Below are 17,736 nucleotides of genomic sequence, written 5' to 3'. Positions count from 1 at the left end.
TGAATTAAAGTGAAGCTGAAAACTCCCCATGTTACAATAATTCCTGTTTGGTTTGGTTATAATGCTTTAGTGTGATTATTCCACATCCTCATTTCAATGCAAAAGAAGAAACGCCAGTATTGAAATGACAATTTCCAGAAAATTCTTGCAGTAATAATAGTTTATTTTTACTTTTACTTTATAAAACAAGTGTAATCCCCTTAAATTCAATTCAGCTACAAAAATTGCAAACACTTATTGTCCCCTAAATATGTCTTATTTCACTCTTCATCAAGATCCATGATTTACACACTGGAAAAATCTTTAAAATTGTCAAAAAACTTCCAGGAATTTGAAAATTGTCAAACGTATGAAAGGATTCAGAATTTCTCCATTGAAATGTCTGACGGCTTTGAGGCAGTTGGTTTGGGGAAATTCACATTTTTTATGATTTTGACAGTTCCTGGGAAATGTGGTGTTTATCATGGTGTCGCAAGATTTCACCAACTCTTCATGACCTCAGTATTTTTTTACTCCCAGCGCGCCGACACTGCTGGGAAAGATCTGTTTATCATGGTGCACAAAAAAAATAAAAAAACCCAGAAAGAAAGAATTCACCAAAGGTTCTCGTCAGCAGTTCGTCGCTCCCGCCGCTCAGTGAGGTTTTGATGACTCGGCAGTTCAGCAGCACGAAACGCGCAGCCACCTTTCAACTCATTCAACTTCCTCTATTTCCCGTCTGTCGGAGCTGCTCGTCGTGAAGTTTGACCGATTTCCTTTTTAGGGACACTTTCATGGGCCGAGGGCAGAGATACTGTACTGGGAAATGTCTGATCAGCAAAATGTCTTATCTGACCTCTGCTTGGCATTGATGGGCTCGAGTAGGTCACCTGACCAGGGAAAGACCTTCAGCCACGGCTTTCATATGGGGAAAAAAGACAATCATCACATTTTGAAGGTTTATCGCATGGAAACGCTGGATCTGAGCAGGATTTCTGTTTGGAACAAAGCGACATGACAATGCATTTTGTAGCAAAAGGTGAAACTGTCACAGATGGGGAAACTACTCTGGATAAATTATTTTGCAGTTAGCATCTAATTTATCACACTTCTTCACATATTTAATTGGATTTAGTGGAGAATTCACCTTGCAAATTTCGACATTCAAAAAAAGAAAATGCTTTCAATTTAAATGCAAATTAAAAAGTTATAAACATTTAGTGGATTGCTCTACATTGGTGGTTATGGTAACTTTAGCTTAATCGCAAAAACTTCAGTTCAGGTTTGCAAATAGTTCTGGTTAACAGCCATTTTTCTTGATTACGTTATTGACAGTGGGATTTTGCAGGGTTTTGGTTTATTGTTCAGTGGAACTGTTAAGTTGGTTAACGTAAAGTTAACGGATTAGTTTCAATTAAGGTTCGGTTAAGTCCAATAAGTTCAGTGAACAAGGTTTAGTGGCAACATGTAGCTTAGCTATTTCAAGTTAGCTAACAGTTCAGACTAAGCTATAAGAGTTTGGTACAGGTGAGCTAATCGTCCTGTTTGGCACAAATCTTTAATTCAGGTTATCTAGGAGTTTGGTTTTAGCTGCTAAGTATTTGTTAACTGGTTAGTCCACATGTCAGGTAGTTCAGGTAGCGTAGCATTAGCATGTGTTGGTCAGGTTAACAGGTGAGTTTAGCAGCAGATATTTGATTCAGGTTAACTCGGTTTAGACTGAGAGCTTGGTTCATGTTAACTTGGAGGCTAAAACAGTTTGTTTCAGATGGTTGGTTAACCCTGTTCAGCCGTTCAATATCTGGTTCTGGTTAGTCCACATGTCAGGTAGTTCAGGTAGCGTAGCATTAGCATGTGTTGGTCAGGTTAACAGGTTTAGCAGCAGATCTTTGACACAGGTTAACTCTGTTTATTCACGTTAACTAACGGTTAAAAGTTAAATGTATGTAATCCTGGTTCAGATTAGCTGATAATTCAGTTTAGCATGATTGTGCTTTACAGTAATTTACAGTTTAGATTATGAGCTTTGTTCAGGTTAGAGTTCAGTTTAATAGCTAATACTTTTATATAATAGTACAGGTTAGGTCCCTGTTGTTTATCAGCAAATAGCAGGTTACTAGTTCCGACATCTTTAGTAGTTTGGGTCGGATCAGTGAACGACCCAGTTGAGCAGCAGCAGATTTATATTTATATACTGATATACTAAACCATTAAAAGTTAAACAGACGTAACTCTGGTTCAGATTAACTGAAAGTTCGGTTTAGCTTGAGAAACGCAGGTGTTCTTCTACTGATGAAGACCTTGGAGTTTCTACTACTTCACAAACCTGATGGAGCTCAGGGTAAGTCATCTCCTTGCACATGGATGAAACACGTGAATCCATCAATATTTTCACATCAATGGTTCTCTGACTAAATAAGGACACGTTTGGTGAGACTTTTAAAAATGTCTTTTTACTAAACGTATATATCTAAGTCTTTTAATATGCACCATGATGGCATCAATTCATAATTAAAAACACGTCGTTAAGCCGACACGATCCAACAAGTTGCAATTCTGCAGAGTCGAGGCTACGTGTCCCTGACCTGCTTTACCTCTATAGCGTCTACCTGGTAGACTCTACCAGGTAATAAGTTGTGCCTTAAAGCCTCCACATTGTTTATCACGGTTGTGACAAGCATCAGAAGGTCGTATCATATCCTCCATGTGCAGTGTACATAGGCTACTTTATTTACACTATATATAAATGTAGAAACAGTGAAGACCACCTGGCCCCAAACTTTCTGTGCACGGCCCTGCATGCTGGGTTTTCTTGAGGTGATGTGGTTATTCTTAACAACTGAATCACGGAGACACCAGTGAACGACCAGAGGGATGTGACACTGATAGTTAATCCTTCCTCACTTCCTCTCGTGGTTTCTCTTGTCTGCTCGGCTGTTTTCTGCTGATCGGAGGCCTGAGTTGAGGTTGGATGGTCACAGGGCTGAGAGACAGGACCTCTGCCTGTGACCTCTCTTTTCATTTCTTTATTCATGTTTTTCTTACTTTTTCAGGAGTCAGCAGTGTGTGTGTGTGTGTGTGTGTGTGTTTTATTTCTTAATTTGTTGTGGACTCAATCAAACAACCTCAAGGCCACACAGAGCTGTTGGAGTATATCACAGACCACAAATAATAGTACATCCACTGTAATGGACAACATCAGAGACAGATACTATGTCAAAGTATTGGCTAAACAGTGATGTGATTTGTCAGGAGGAAATTACTTTACACTCTTGTTCTATAACGTGTGGAAGAGCTTCAGTAGTTTTGGGCGCGTTGAATTAAGCCTTGTGAGGTCAGTCTGTTTTCTTCTCAGTCAGTATTCCCATTATGAATAAAGATTTAGACTTCAGTTAAAACTCTCAACTTTTGACACCTTGTAAAGGCCTCATAGACAACTGACACTAGATACTGTCCAAACAGATGCGTCAAATTTGACCCAGAGCTCAGGGTTTCTTATAGTTTTTTAGAAGCGTAAATCTGTGCATATCAATGTTGGTCCATTCAGTCTGCAACTCGAGGGATCGTCATGAAATGTGATTGAAAATGTCTCCACAACTGTTTGATAGATCAGTTTGGTGCAGATACTGATTTCCCCCCTCAAAATGAATTGCAAGCAGAATATCACTCAGGAGAGTTTTCGCCGAGGCCCAACAGTTCCCGGAAATCCAATCAAACCGAAACCAAGTTTACCAAAGTCATAAATACCAGTCCCCACAATCTAATGACTTCTTTCTTGCTCCAAGTACCATCCTCAAATTTGTTCAGTAGTTTTTGCGTATTTCTGCTGAAAAAGCAACCAACAAACAAACAGACAGGGGGCGAAAGCGTAGGTAATAACTCTGGTGATCTCTGAACTTTTCGTCTTGCATTCTTGCGCCGTCAGCTGTATTTGTGAAGGTAAAAAACAAAACAGTTAAAAAAGTGTTCTCGACTGCTGGAGAGCCGGTGAGCAAGGCAGTAAATCTCTGCAGTGGTTTACTGACAGACCCTGAACGCCAGCCTGCTTCCTGCCATTGTTCTGACTGTTTGCAGTTTGACCTTTAAACCCCCCCTCTGGTGAGAATCACCTCGATCCGTCTGTCATCTGTTTTGACAAAATCAAACTGAGATAAAACAGGAAAGAAACAACACAGCTTTTTACATTTGTCCTCGTTTCATTTTGAGAAGCAAACGAGGAGTTTTGTCAGCTGACGAGGAAATCCGTCCAAATCACACCGCCCCACTGGGACGGCCGGGAGAGATTTCCGCCCGAAACTTCCTGTCAGGAAGCGAGAGGATTTCTCACAATCGCTCTCTCTCTCGTCTCAGATAGAGCTCGCAGTCAAAGACCGAAACATTCTAATAAACATTCTTATGATATTTGAATCTACCTGTTAGTACAATTATTTAGCAATGGCAGTAGAAGCAATTAAAGACTTTTCTTTCCCTCTCTCACTCCACATATATTTATATCCACTTTAGCTTCATTATCTAAGGGTTTTGTTTACAGCAGCTCCTGATCTGCTCAACAAAAACACGAGCCGCACAACAAGTGAGAATAAGATTCAGGCAGAGATACCAAGTCCTCAGATGGTCTCGTGTAAAGTAGACGACCTCTGAGAGAAAAGGATCAAATACAAAAGATAAATAGAGAAAAAGCTATTTTTACTATAATCCAGGGTCATAATAACTCCAAAGCCTTGTTTTTAATCTAGAGCCGAAACTATTAGTCAACCAAATGACAAACTGATTAATCTAGAAATAACAAATCTGAAAAAAACAAATTCCAATGAAGTAATTCTAGAAGTGAGTAGTTTTTATCTGACAAAAACGTACTAATCTAATTTATAAAGTCATTCTGTAAACAGTTTTAAAGCTACACGTGTAACTAATAAACACTGTGTACAGAGAGTTACTGATGTTTATGTACAACAGTTACAAGAGTCCAGAGCTTTTGAAGAGTAGTGAGTGTTTATATCTATGTTACTTTTACTTTACTTCAACGATACTGGTACCGTGACTGCTGCTTCTTTCTGTATCATTACTCGTACTGTTACTACAAGTACTGCTGCTGTTACTACGAGGGGAGTAGTAGGAGGAGATGACCTCTGCTGGGAGGTTCCAGGAGGTGCCAGTTTCTGTTGTTTTTTTTCCCTAGAACAGAGGAAAAGACGGCAGCAGTCACTCCAGCCTCTGGTCGCTCTCGGCCTCACCGGACACTGAGCTGAAAGTTAAGTTGTTTGCTATTTGTTTGTCGGTTCCCAGATAACAGGGATTGTTGCCTTCAGGCCAAGAAAACTGCTGATAATCCCAGAGCTGGGTGCCTGGATCCACCCTGTACCTTTTTATTTTTTCATATTTTCAGTTGTTTTTTCAGTTTCTCTCTCAAGCAACAGGTTGTTTTCAGTTTTCTTGCCCACGCTCCTGCTGGAGTCTATTGTTTTTTAATAGGTGTGTTATTCCTGCACAGAGGATGTCGTTATCCGTGTGTTTTTTCCTGTAGCTCGTACTGCAGGTTGTGGCTCACACTGCATGTGAGCGGTTTGACTCTGCCGTGACACATATTCCACTTTTTCTACTGATTTTTTTTTGTCCTACTGACTGAGGAGGACAGTGGATTGGTGGATTTATTTTTTCTCTACTGGATGTGACACTTTGAGCCATGCTGCTGCTGCTGCTGCTGCTGCTGCTCCGCCTGCAAACGTCACTGCAACAACCGGTAACACACTTTACACCCCCTCAGACTGAGATACCGTGACACCTGCTTGTGCCCTTTAGATTCCTTTCATCTGATGAATGTCGTTACACCACAGATTGCTCTCCCTGCACAGTCTGAACTCAAAGATTATTTGTGTTTGCTAGTACAGAATCATTTTTGCTCACTGTATGAATGAAAAGTTTTGGGTCATGCGGACTCCGCTTAAGTTTTGCATTAAGTGAAAATTTAAGGGGTAAAGTTAAAGGCCTAACAAAAACCTTAAACCGTAACACAGTACTCCAGAGATTTATTTGTTTGCTTCATCAAAGTATTAAGAGTCTGCATCCAGATTACAGCCTCTGTGAAGCTGTGGTGAAGCACAACAGGGCCTCGAGTCAAATGTTAATGTTGGTACACGAGCACTCACTCACTATGACGATGCCAACATGCTGAAGTTGAGCAGGTTTAACATGTTCACTATCTTCGTTTTATATGTTTGCATGTTATAATTTTCTCACCAGTACCAAACACGTGCAGAAAACCGAACATTTGACACTGTGTCGCACACGGATGAGGCAGCACCAGGAACAGCTAGCGGTTCACTGCCTTCCTCAGAGGCTCCTCAGCACTATCTCTGGAGGAAGTGGGGATTAAACCAGCAACCTTCTGATTACTAGACGACCCCTCTCTCTCCTCAGCCATGCATGACTTTGATAGGAATGTAGTTTGGCGGGTTTTTAGTCATAAACCAAAGTATTGGATGAATTGAAATTTCAGCCCGACAATGGTGCTTGGTGAAGAGTCAGAAGATCATTAGAATTATGACTGTGTATCCTCAGGAGAACAGGAATGTGTGTTTTATAGTGATCCATCCAATCGTTTTTTGAGACTTTCCACAGGATAAATGAAAACCTCTGCTCGTGGTGCAAGAGGTAAAGTCAGAAGATCACCACGACCATTGTGGTTCATTCATCGGGGAACATGAATACCAAATGTAAGGGAACAGTGCTGGACCTATCAATCATAGAGCCATGGTGCCAGCATTATCACAGTGGTCATGGTCAAAGCAGCTGATCACGATGTCGTCATCAGGTTTATGCTCTTGACACACAGAAAACATTTTACATCTGTTCTCACAGGTTTTTGCAAGCGATCCAACTCGTTTCTGTAATGGCGTGACTCTTACAATTTAAGGGAGTTCTCACTGAATTGTTGTCATTGTTGTGGACAAACGTAATCAGACATACTGTGTGTGGGGCCCCAGGGAATTTGGCTGCTTTGCCTTCCCCGTTTTTCTATTTCAGAACCTCACCTGGGACGAAGCGCCTCGTCACACGGTGTCCTATTTACTGCATATTACTGAGAGCTCATTGGAGGCCCAGACTGGAGCTTAGAGAAATGTGCAGTGTGATGATGATCTGTTGAAGCAAAACAGCAGCACAGAGAAACCATGAAGTCTTAAAGCTCCGTGTATTTACTGACTCTGGCCTGAAGTCCCAGGTCCTTCTATCGGAGTATGGAAGTGTCTGATTTGTGCACAGACATTCATGATGATGGATCTTTAAAGACTTTGGTGAATCCCTGACTTTACCTCAAGTATCACTATAGAGTTAACTTTGGATGGAGAGCCATCCGTTGTTTCCTCCTCAGGATGAATTTTTGTGATCCTCTAACTTTTCATCTTCCTCCTTAATCCGGTCCAACTGTTATTCTGTCCAACACTTCGCTTTATGACAAAAATAATTAACAATAAAAACATTTCCTTCACCTTCAGATGTCCTGGATGTTAACATTTATAGCTGCTGTCTTCTAATTGTTTTTAGCAGGAATCATGTCTCTGTGTTGGGTTCATCTATAAAACACTTTTTTGAACTTAACAAATTAACTCGTCAACTCCTTTACTGTCACTGTTACACGTTACACGTTTGAAACCTGCTGACTGCTCTACAGTTCACGCTGAAACTCCAGGTGCGTCACACATTTGCCTCTTTTTTACCCACATTACTTAAACGATCTGCGTAGCTTGTCTTTACACGGCTGAACTGTGCTTTGAAAAATATTCAGTGATGAAAAATGACAAGGCACATTTACTCAAGTCTTGTACCCACATAAAGTACTTGCAGTAATTCTTTTTGCAGTATGATATAACTTTATACGTAAATACTTTAATACATTTCACGTCACTGTATTTACTTTAAAACTGTGATCAAATCTGGTGCATTGTTGTAGAAGTACCCTGCAGTTTGCAGAGTATTCTAAAATATCTCCAAATCAACCAGCTTCAACATTAAATTACTGCTACTTACCTCTGGTACCATTACTTTTACACCACTAGTGTTACCACTATGAACTGTTGGGACCGTTTCAGTGGAAGTTTTAACAGAAGCTGCTTCTTGATAAACACGGGACTGAACTGATGCTGAGTTTGATCTGGAGTCAGAGCAACAGATTTCTGTTATTCTGTAGAGAAACCCAGAGGAACCCTGATGTTCAGATTGTACTGTAGGCTGTGCAGTGACAGATCTCCTGTGTTCCCTCAGACTCCTCCTCCTGGTCGATGTGACATCTCACAGAGGGTGGACGTGCACACCTCATGCACTTCCTGTGCCGCCGTCACCACTGTTAGCTGCCCGCACGGCTTCGGCAGCGTGGGCACCATAAACTGCAGGTACAAACCTGGCAGCAGGATAAAGTAACTAAGTCGATTTTCTCCAATACTGTACTTAAAGGTTCAGTGTTTGGGGTATAGTGGCATCTAGTGGTGAAGTTGCATATTGCAACCAACTGAACACCCCCTCTCCTCACCCTCTTCCTCCGGCCACTGGGTGTCAGGTGTTGATTTTTTTATGTTTTCCAGAGCTTTAGGTTATATTTCCCTTTTTAGTTTTGTCTTCTTCTGTTCCGTGCTGTTTATTTCCCATGTATTTTACAAAGCAATTTGTCACATTGTTTCGAAAATTGCTACAGAAATAAAGTTTGATTATTTTTACTGTTTATCTTCCTACGGTAGTAACTAACGCTTAACGCTAAACATATTAAAGCAGAGAATGATTTTCTGCTCTAACACACAAACCTGAACTTGATGAGTGGATGTAGTAGCGATATGATGTGTTGATGAAGCAGCTCGTTGACCTCCTGTTCACTGTGTTGCAGTTACGTGGTGCAGATCGGTGGCAGCAATGTGCCGCTGGGCGGATGTCAGCACATCTGTGCGAAGGGTTTCATGGAGCCACATTGTTGCCCACAGCACTGGGGAACGCTGTGTCTCCGTAAGACACACACACACACACACACACACACGGAAAGCTAAAATCAATCAATCAATCAAATCAAAATGGAGATTATAATTTGCTAGATTACTGTTAGATGTGGTTCAGATGGATATTCCCCTCAAAATCACTTGTAATTAGGATGTCACTCAGTAGGGCACCTCAAACAGTTTTTCAATCAAACTGCACCAAATGAAACACACTCATTGATATCAGTCCAGTGAACCGTTGAAAAATGTCCTGTCTCACAAATTATTGCTCAGACTTAATTCTTAATAACTTAATTTACTCTGTCTGTCTGTCTGTCTGTCTGCCTGTCTGCCTGTCTGCCCACCTGTCTGCCTGTCTGCCTGTCTGCAGCCTGTCCCAGCTGGTCAGGGAGGACCTGTAACTTCCATGGAGCCTGTCAGGACGGAGACCTGGGCAACGGGACCTGCGTCTGTGATGTCAGTATCTGTCGGGAGTTCACAGAGCAGTATTGTTTATGGATACAGAGCAGTATTGTTTATGTATTTGTCGGACTCCATGTTCTTAACTAAATACTGACACTGATGATGTATCCCTAGTTGTCAGTTTACTTCACTGACGTCTGGATTGTTTCAGTCCCCCCCCCCCCCTCCTGCCTCTTTTTATGCCTCTGTGCTGGGCAGTAATTCTAGTTTGTGTTTGAGTGTGGAGGGGAACAACGTGTTGGGTTGTTTTTGAAACATCTTGTTGATTTTGTGGTGATATTACGGATTAACGAATGGTAAATATGAAAAACCTTCTCTGTTCAGGAGGGCTTCTCTGGGTTTGCCTGTCAGGAGTGTAATAATCCAAACGCTTTTGGAGAAAAGTGTGATAAAGGTAAACTCTGTGGAGAAAATAACCTCCCGATTCGAATATTGTGTTTCGAAGCAGCGAAAACCTCCCACAGCTGTTTGATAAACTGTTCCTGCACTTTGTCTTTACCTGTCCAGAGTGCGACTGTGTGCATGGAGTGTGCAGTAAAGGTCCAGACGGTGACGGACAGTGTTTGTGTCAGCCGCCGTACACCGGGAAGATCTGTGACCAAGGTAAGACCAAGAAATGCTGGATTCATCATACAGCCAAACATGTTAGGCTCAGACTGTATAACTTCATATCATTGGGTTTAATTAAATGTCATAATTCACAAATTCTAAGTTGCTCTGGTTATGTTAGTCGAGGCAAGGTCCGTAGAATTAGCTAAGCTATTAAATCCCTGGTATTAATGTATCATCCACACTGAAAATAAATTGACAGAGAACTCACAATGATAGACGATGTTTTATTTTCATCTCGACTAGAAGGAGAACGGCCGATTAATATTCAGCCGTGAACTGGTAGGAATAAATTTAATTTACACCTCTGAATAAGAATATGGATTCAATTATTTATTCCCCACGGAACAAACAAAGGGGAGGCTGCAGTTGTATTTTCAGCCCTGAGTGGTGTCTGCAGAGCTTCTTCTCAGGCTGCATCTCGGGCTCCGGAGGGTTCAGTGGAACGGTGGCAAAGCGCTCGGATCCAGGATAGTTTGGCTTCATTTCTGGATAGAGGGAGGAAGTGACGATATGCTGTGCATCTTCATTTACAGTCTATGGTTCACACTAATAATTAAAGGATGAATTTTCTGGATTTCAGCAGCTACACTGTCAGAGAGACTGAAACAGATAACCCTAACCCTAACGATCGAGGGGCACACACAAACTGTCGGCCTTGTTTTCAGGTGTCAGCCACTCAGATCACGTTTGTAATTACTGCTCCATGTGCATGTTTACTGTTTGTATGATGTGTAATTGTTGCTCACACTGCTGCTGTTGTGTTTGTGTCATTGACAGTGAACTCCAGGTGCAGCAACTGCAACCCCTACTCGTTCTGTAGCGGAGAGGGAGACACCGCCAGCTGTGAATGTTTGCCCGGATACAGGAAGACAGCACTGGGCAAATGCGGAAGTAAGCAAGCTGCTCCACATTCAGATTTCTCTGTTTTTATTTGAGCTTTTAAATAACATTTTGGTGCAAAGTGTTTTAATTCAATACTTTATGTGGTAAATATGCATTGTGACTGCCCTCTACTGAATGAAACACAGCTATTGGAATTTAATTTAGCTATTTGCTGATCTGGAGGCTGATCTCCTCCTATACAAACAAATATAAACCAATATTAATGTGTGTATGCATATATATATATATATTTATAACCTCCTCGCGGTTATCTGCCTCTGCCAACCTGTCAAGTTGCATCACAACATTAAGCAAAGAGGTTCTGCCCCCAATTAACACCATAACTCAATTGTGGTTTGTGAAGTCAAATGACCACAAGGGTGTAATCCTGATTTCTTTTATATTCGAGGGTTCAAAATCTTTGAGTCTCATCTGGACCCTGTAAATAAATAATCCTCATTCTCCTGTTCAGGTATTTGTTCAACAAGAGACTGTGACGTCAACGCCGAGTGCTCCTCACAGGGGTCAAAGATCAGCTGCGTCTGCAAGCCCGACTACCAGGGTGATGGAAGGATCTGTGTACCCAGAAACCTTTGCTCAGAGAACAATGGAGGGTGTCCCATGAACTCCACCGTGTGCGTCTTTAAAGGACCCAACAAGGTGAGGAGAGCTCCAGAGCCGGAGCGATGGGGTTCGAGGACGCTTTATAGAATTTAAATCCAGTTCCAAACCCACAAACCACGATGCTAATTTTCTTTAACATTGTGTTTATCTGTGTGTGTGTGTGTGTGTGTGTGTGTGTGTGTGTGTGTGTGTGTGTGTGTGTGTGTCTGTCTGTCTGTCTGTCTGTCTGTCTGTCTGTCTGTCTGTCTGTCTCTCAGTCCAGCTGTGAGTGCATGTTTGGCATGTCCCCTGTAGGTGGCAGTCCTGAGTCCGGCTGTGAGCTGGTTTCTGCTTGTTCAGCAGACACGTGTGACCCCACAGCTGTTTGTCAGACTGAGCTGGATGGACAACCCCGGTCAGAGTCACAAACACTTTTCATGTCTTTTGTTCTACACAACTCGACCCTACTGTCTCTGGCTGTTTAGATACAGAACCAGATCTACACTAACAGCTGATGTCAGACACCGTTTGTCTCTATGTCTTCTAGTGTTTAGTTTGTATGAATGTGTGTATTGGAGTGTAATTAGTCGGCCCGTCACCCTTCCTTCCGCAGGTGCGTGTGTGAGGCAGGTCAGATCGGTGATGGTCGGCGTTGCTATGGTAACCTGATGGAGCGGGTCATTGAGCTTGGCAGGAGCGGACGCCAGAGAGAAAATCTGACTGAGGCCGTCACCCTGTTTGGTAAAAAGAACCAGAACTACTACCCAAACCCTAATGGCTGACTTCACTGATCCAGTTTAATTTGATTCAGTTTTCCTTCAGTTATTGATTCATCGTTTACATTTAATTTGGATCTAAAACGGTGTATTCAATAACTACCTGATAAAAGTCGTTAAAAATGTTCTGCCTCTGTCACAACCTTCCTACAGTTTGGTGTCATTGTGGTGGTGATGGTGTTCTGTCTGCGCTGTGACCTTTGGTCTTCGTATCTGTGTGTGTTTCAGAGAAAGGCTGTTTTCTGCTGCTGAGTCACAACGGCCCCTTCACAGCTTTCATCCCCCTAATGAAAACACCTCTAACTGTAGGTTCACCTGTCTGTCTGTCTGTCTGCCTGTCTGTCTGTCTGTCTGTCTGTCTGTCTGTCTGTCTGTCTGTCTGTCTGTCTGCCTGTCTGTCTGTCTGTCTGTCTGTCTGTCTGTCTGTCTGTCTGTATGTCTGTCTGTCTGTCTGTCTGTCTGTCTGTCTGTATGTCTGTCTGTCTGTATGTCTGACTGTCTGTCTGTCTGTCTGTCTGTCTGTCTGTCTGTATGTCTGTCTGTCTGTCTGTCTGTCTGACTTCTTCTTTTAATGGCCTCCTCAGTTTTCCTCAGCACAGAAACATAGACTGTAAATAAAGATGGACGATAACGTCTCCATTATTCAGCACAGTAGTGATGAGCCGTGTGAAGCCGCACTCAACCAATCACGAGTCAGTTTCATCTGTCAATCGTGAAGTTTCACCCCATTTTATAGCATCCAATAACAGCATTTATAAATAATAATTAAAACCAAACTTATCAGAGACATGAACACTTGAGCATAATTTGGTCCAGCTCTACTAACATGGAGGAGGTGGGATTTATGACCGTTACCGCAGCCAGCCACCAGGTGGAATGTATACACAAAGTGAAATCTGTGAAATTGTGCCACCACAATGTTACGAGATAAACATAAGTTAATATAAACATGAATAAAATATCTATGGAATCAGTTGTACTTCTGTTGAAACACCTTCATTGACAGTGGGCAGCTTCCTTCACTGTGACATTGTGGAGACTTTAAATATTAATGAGACATTTTTGATTAGAACTACGTCCTGATCCATAACACATGAATTAGGAAGGAAATGATCAATACATAAATCCCAGATTATTGGTCTTCTAACTTACACTTTGCTTACAGGGCGTTAATGAGGAGGAGGTGTGTAAAAACCACCTGATCCTGGGTCAGCACCTCTACAAGGATCTGGAGGGACGGGACATAAACCTGTATGGAGGAGCCAAGTTCAGGAGCAAAGACAACAAGGTAATAAGCAATCGAGACAAAACGAATTGATCCCTTTGATTTAATTTTTATTGATCCCACAATTACAATAATCCAAAGAAAAATCAGAGAAAAATCACAATGCACACGTTATAGATTTGCTTTCTGTTAAACAAAAGGATTTGTACTTTTTTTATCTAATCAGTTTTGACATTCACATTTTCAACACAACATAACACAAAACATTGAAGTAATACTGCCCTTCTACCGGAGCCATTAAATGAAAACACCTTTGCCTCATTAACTGAATTTCAACCTATTTCTAAGCATTTCATCCAAAAACACAACAGCCCACCATCCAGTGTCAAAAGAATTCACATCACAAATATTAATGATACAGCATCAAAGAATCTGTAAAAACATCACAGCTTCATCACCATCATCTCGGGACGGGTTGCTATAGCGACACTCGTCAAGATGTCTGATTGTACGGTTCTTCTCTCGCAAACTCTCTCTGACAAGCGCTGACAGCGGTGAGCAGAGACCACGCAAACACACAAGTTAAATTTAGGCCCGTTGTCAAGGTGATTGGCTACAGCTGATACGACGAGCGACCACGAGCACGTCTGATATTTTATCCGGTTACAGCTCCAGCTAAAGATGAGACGCTGCAGCTGAAGATGTTCAACACTGCATTGCTTATGCTAATGATGTTTTCTAATTGTTATTATTAGCATCTGAGCTCAGTAAACCTGTATCCCGTCTATGTAGCTTTCCCTGAGCAACAGCGCCCTCTGCAGGCACACGTGGAGATTAATTCTGTTGGGCTCCATGTCCCACTCACTGAACTGAAACACAACTCAGCTGTGGATATTACCCATAATCCCCGGCTTCCTGAACCAGCTGTTACAAATCCACCAAACTCTGTTTAGAATTCTTAATATTTCAAAAGTTTCCTGCTTAATTTGGATTTCTAAGTCTTTTTGACTAATCTACAGTTCAGCTTTTCTCTTCAACTTGCTGCAGCTGATTCTGACAATTGAAGCTGTGACTCTCAGTCACTTCCACATTTCTCACATGAGTTCGCAACCACTCTCCAAAGTTACATTGAGCAAGAACAGGAAGGGATTTCTTCTTCTAAACTTCTAAATATGTAATTTAATTTGACAGAACAGAGATTATTCATTACATTGACGTATCAATCTTGTAAATCTAGCATTACCCGCAATTTCGTAACACAACCAAAGATAATAATCTAAACGATATCTTGGCAAATGAAAAGAAAAATTTGTGTCAATCGAGAATTTTCATCTCTCAGTAGATTTTGTCATATTGTCTAACTCTGTCATCATGATCTCTACCTGGGCTGTTCCACGGTCACAGACACCTTCACTGGTAAAATCTTCATTGCGAGATGACTCTCTGTGTAAATGTATGGAAACAGGGTGTCAGTGAAAGTGTGTTTGAATGTGTGTATGTGTGTGTTGGAGTCAAGATCATGGAATGACAGTTCTCCTTTGTCGAAGTCCAGACGAACCCTGATCCTCTGGAGCTTCTTCTTCAGAGACAGATCCTGCTCTGAGCCTGATGTGGAAAACGCTGTCAACTTCGTATTGGAGAACATAATTCTCCACAGTCCTGCCTGCAGGCTTTCGCTCATCTGGGTGTGCTCTCCCAACACGCCCAGTTCCCAGTCCTTGTTGTCTCCGACGCCAACGTCCCAACTGTGAGTCCCTGAGTCAAATCCGTGACAGCCGAGAACGGAGCAGGAGAATTTGGTCCTCTCCGCGTTTTTCGGAAGCTGATGACGCTCTCCATGTCTCACACTGGTCAGATCTTCAGACACAACAAGCTCGGGGTCGGCGGTGTTCGGATCCAGAATCACAAGAGTGTAGGAGACCATCTCCTTCATCTTGTTCCAGATGTTGAAGGTCAGGTTGCCCAGGTGTTTGGCCTCGTCTATCAGAGCTCCTGAGAGCAGCTGTGGATCATCCTGCAGGGGGCGCTGCTGGACTCTTTCCACTGCAGCCTTGTAGTTGAACAGGAATGAGGAGTCCTCAGCTTTCAGGTCCTCCTCTGTGACTCTGACTGTGTGAGAAAGAGCTGCTATGTCTCTGCTCAGAGCCTCAGTCTTCTCCTTCATCATCTTACTCTTCTGCTGCTCTTCCTCCCTCAGAGCAGTGATCCTGGCCTCCTCTTCCTCCTTTAGAAACTGGTGAAGCTTCTCAAACTGCTCCTGTATCTGCTTCTCTGTGCCTCGGGCCTGGACCTGAATGTGCTGTGCTGTTTGGTCCCAGTTTCCTTTAACTTGGTCAAGCTGCTTCAGTTTCTCCTGCAGAGGCTTCAGGAGTTTCTGCAGCTCCTCTCTGTGATCCTGTGCAGCCTCATCAATGGGTCTGAATGTGTGGTCGGTGTGTTTCTTTGAATCTCTGCAGACGAGACACACGGCCTCCTTATGATCCAGACAGAAGAGTCTGAGCTTCTCAGCGTGCAGACTGCAGAGAACCTCAGACTTTACCGAACCTCTGCGATCTCTCTCCTCTAAGAACGCCTCACACAGGTTCTTCAAAGCCAAGTTACGAGGTGGATCGCTCCTCGACGATCTTGTCTTACAGCACGGGCACAGAAGTGCCTGTTTCCCCCTCCACCATCTCTGCAGACAGGCTTTACAGAAGCTGTGGCTGCATGACAGGACAACAGGATCTTTGTAGATATCATGGCAGATGGGACAAGAGAAATCCTTGTCTGATTTGGAAGACATTTTGTCTCTCAGTAAAACTGAAAGCCCGGCAAACGGACAGCGAGGTGCGTCAGTCCAGGAAGATTTACTTTCACTTTGAGTCGTGGTTCAGTCCGCAGCGTGTTGAAGTTCAGGTATTCCAGTATTCCAGTAACCCAGTGTTTCCAGTGTTTCCTCCAGCAGTTGTCCTCTCAGTGGATGTGGTTGTTTTTGTGTAGAGGTTTTTCTTATTGTGTTTATTTCTGTGTGTGTGTGTGTGTCTCCTCAGGAAGACGGAATAATAAGTTTTGCTTCCTGTTTGCCTGAGTTGAGTTAGAGTGGGTGGAGCTTTGTTCAGGCATTTCGTCAAACTCCTCATGTTTATGGCACCAAGTTATTACATGTCAAAGAGAGGATTTCTACGAGGTCATGGTGACACTATTTCCTCTATTTCATGTAAACTAATCTTAATTATTCAATACAGTTAAGCATGTCAGGAATTATTTTAAAGGAGAATCAGGCTTCTTGTGCGTTTTAGCACAAACTGTCTGTGAATATCTATTAATATTTAAAACCTATTCCTTACTGATCTGAACCTAATGCAGGATAAATGAGTCAATAACAGTTTAACCAAAATGTAGAGCGTGGACTATATATATGCATTACTGCATGAATTTCCATTACCTCATATTTATATTTATGCGTCCCGGACCAGCAACAGCCAGTGGCGGGAGGCATTATGCTTTAAGGTTATCCGTCTCTCCATCTATCTTATTGTTGTGAACACAATAGCTCAAGAATTCCTTCAGGAAACTTGGTTCAAACATTCTCTTAAATGAGTTAGTAAAGATGAACTGATTATATTTTGTTGGTCAAAGGTCACGGTGAGCCTTTTGTTCTTGTGAACATGATATATCAGGAACATCTGTGTGGAATCTCATCACATCTGCCCCAAACATTCACCGGGACTCAAGCAGAACCTGATTAGAATTTGGTGGACAAAGATCACTGTGACTTCACAAAAAAACATGTTTGCCCATGTGATAGATTTAAATAGATTCTCCTCCAGAGAATCTATTTAAATTTGATGAAAAGCTTCACTTAGACTCACGGATTAATTTAGATTAGATTCCAGGGATCGAAGGTCACAGTGACCTCATGTTATTGTGAATGCAATATGTCAGTAAAACCTGGAGGGACTCAACCCCCACTGGTTGGTGGAGGGCAGTAATTGTAGTAAATATATGATTTGGAGTTTATATAACTGGTCAACAGCAAAAAATACAAAAATGTTCTCGGACATTTGCTGATTATAATGTGAGGCAGCTGCATTTCCCTCAAATGACAGAGGCCTGTGCCTTTGACAACACTGCCTGTTTTACTGTGGGTTCGTGAAGTATCTTAAGATTTGGCTCTGCTGTAAAAATTCATCTGTTCATCCATTCAGCACATAATGGAAAAAGCAGCTTTCAGTGGCCT

General features: G+C 42.2%; 2 protein-coding genes across 3 annotated transcripts in view; one reads left to right on the top strand and one right to left on the bottom strand.

The window, feature by feature from the left end:
• The first annotated feature begins 2,293 nt into the window (after positions 1-2,293).
• stab1 (stabilin 1) overlaps positions 2,294-17,736 on the top strand; it is a 51,248-nt gene continuing 35,805 nt past the window's right edge. Inside the window, exons 1-12 of one of the 2 annotated variants that reach the window (XM_034584307.1) lie at positions 2,294-2,320; positions 8,239-8,366; positions 8,852-8,967; positions 9,328-9,413; positions 9,744-9,813; positions 9,927-10,022; positions 10,809-10,922; positions 11,386-11,573; positions 11,795-11,931; positions 12,130-12,257; positions 12,521-12,597; positions 13,458-13,580. In XM_034584307.1, the coding sequence (XP_034440198.1) occupies positions 2,309-2,320; positions 8,239-8,366; positions 8,852-8,967; positions 9,328-9,413; positions 9,744-9,813; positions 9,927-10,022; positions 10,809-10,922; positions 11,386-11,573; positions 11,795-11,931; positions 12,130-12,257; positions 12,521-12,597; positions 13,458-13,580 (1,275 nt within the window). In that variant the 5' untranslated portion in view covers positions 2,294-2,308. Of the gene's footprint in view, positions 2,321-4,949; positions 5,720-8,238; positions 8,367-8,851; positions 8,968-9,327; positions 9,414-9,743; positions 9,814-9,926; positions 10,023-10,808; positions 10,923-11,385; positions 11,574-11,794; positions 11,932-12,129; positions 12,258-12,520; positions 12,598-13,457; positions 13,581-17,736 lie in introns of those variants that run through there. The other variant, XM_034584306.1, reaches the window with a different exon arrangement.
• LOC117760909 (tripartite motif-containing protein 35-like) lies at positions 14,476-16,559 on the bottom strand. Its single transcript, XM_034584311.1, has 2 exons — positions 14,888-16,559; positions 14,476-14,849 (listed from the first exon to the last, which is right to left on the bottom strand). The coding sequence occupies exon 1, from the start codon at positions 16,297-16,299 to the stop codon at positions 14,896-14,898; it is 1,404 nt and encodes a 467-aa protein (XP_034440202.1). The 5' UTR covers positions 16,300-16,559; the 3' UTR covers positions 14,476-14,849; positions 14,888-14,895.

The sequence above is a fragment of the Hippoglossus hippoglossus genome, chromosome 5 (assembly GCF_009819705.1).
Source record: "Hippoglossus hippoglossus isolate fHipHip1 chromosome 5, fHipHip1.pri, whole genome shotgun sequence".
Taxonomy (NCBI): Eukaryota; Metazoa; Chordata; class Actinopteri; order Pleuronectiformes; family Pleuronectidae; genus Hippoglossus; species Hippoglossus hippoglossus.
The sequence above is the reverse complement of the archived record's forward strand: the minus strand, read 5'-3'. Positions and strand labels throughout refer to the sequence as shown.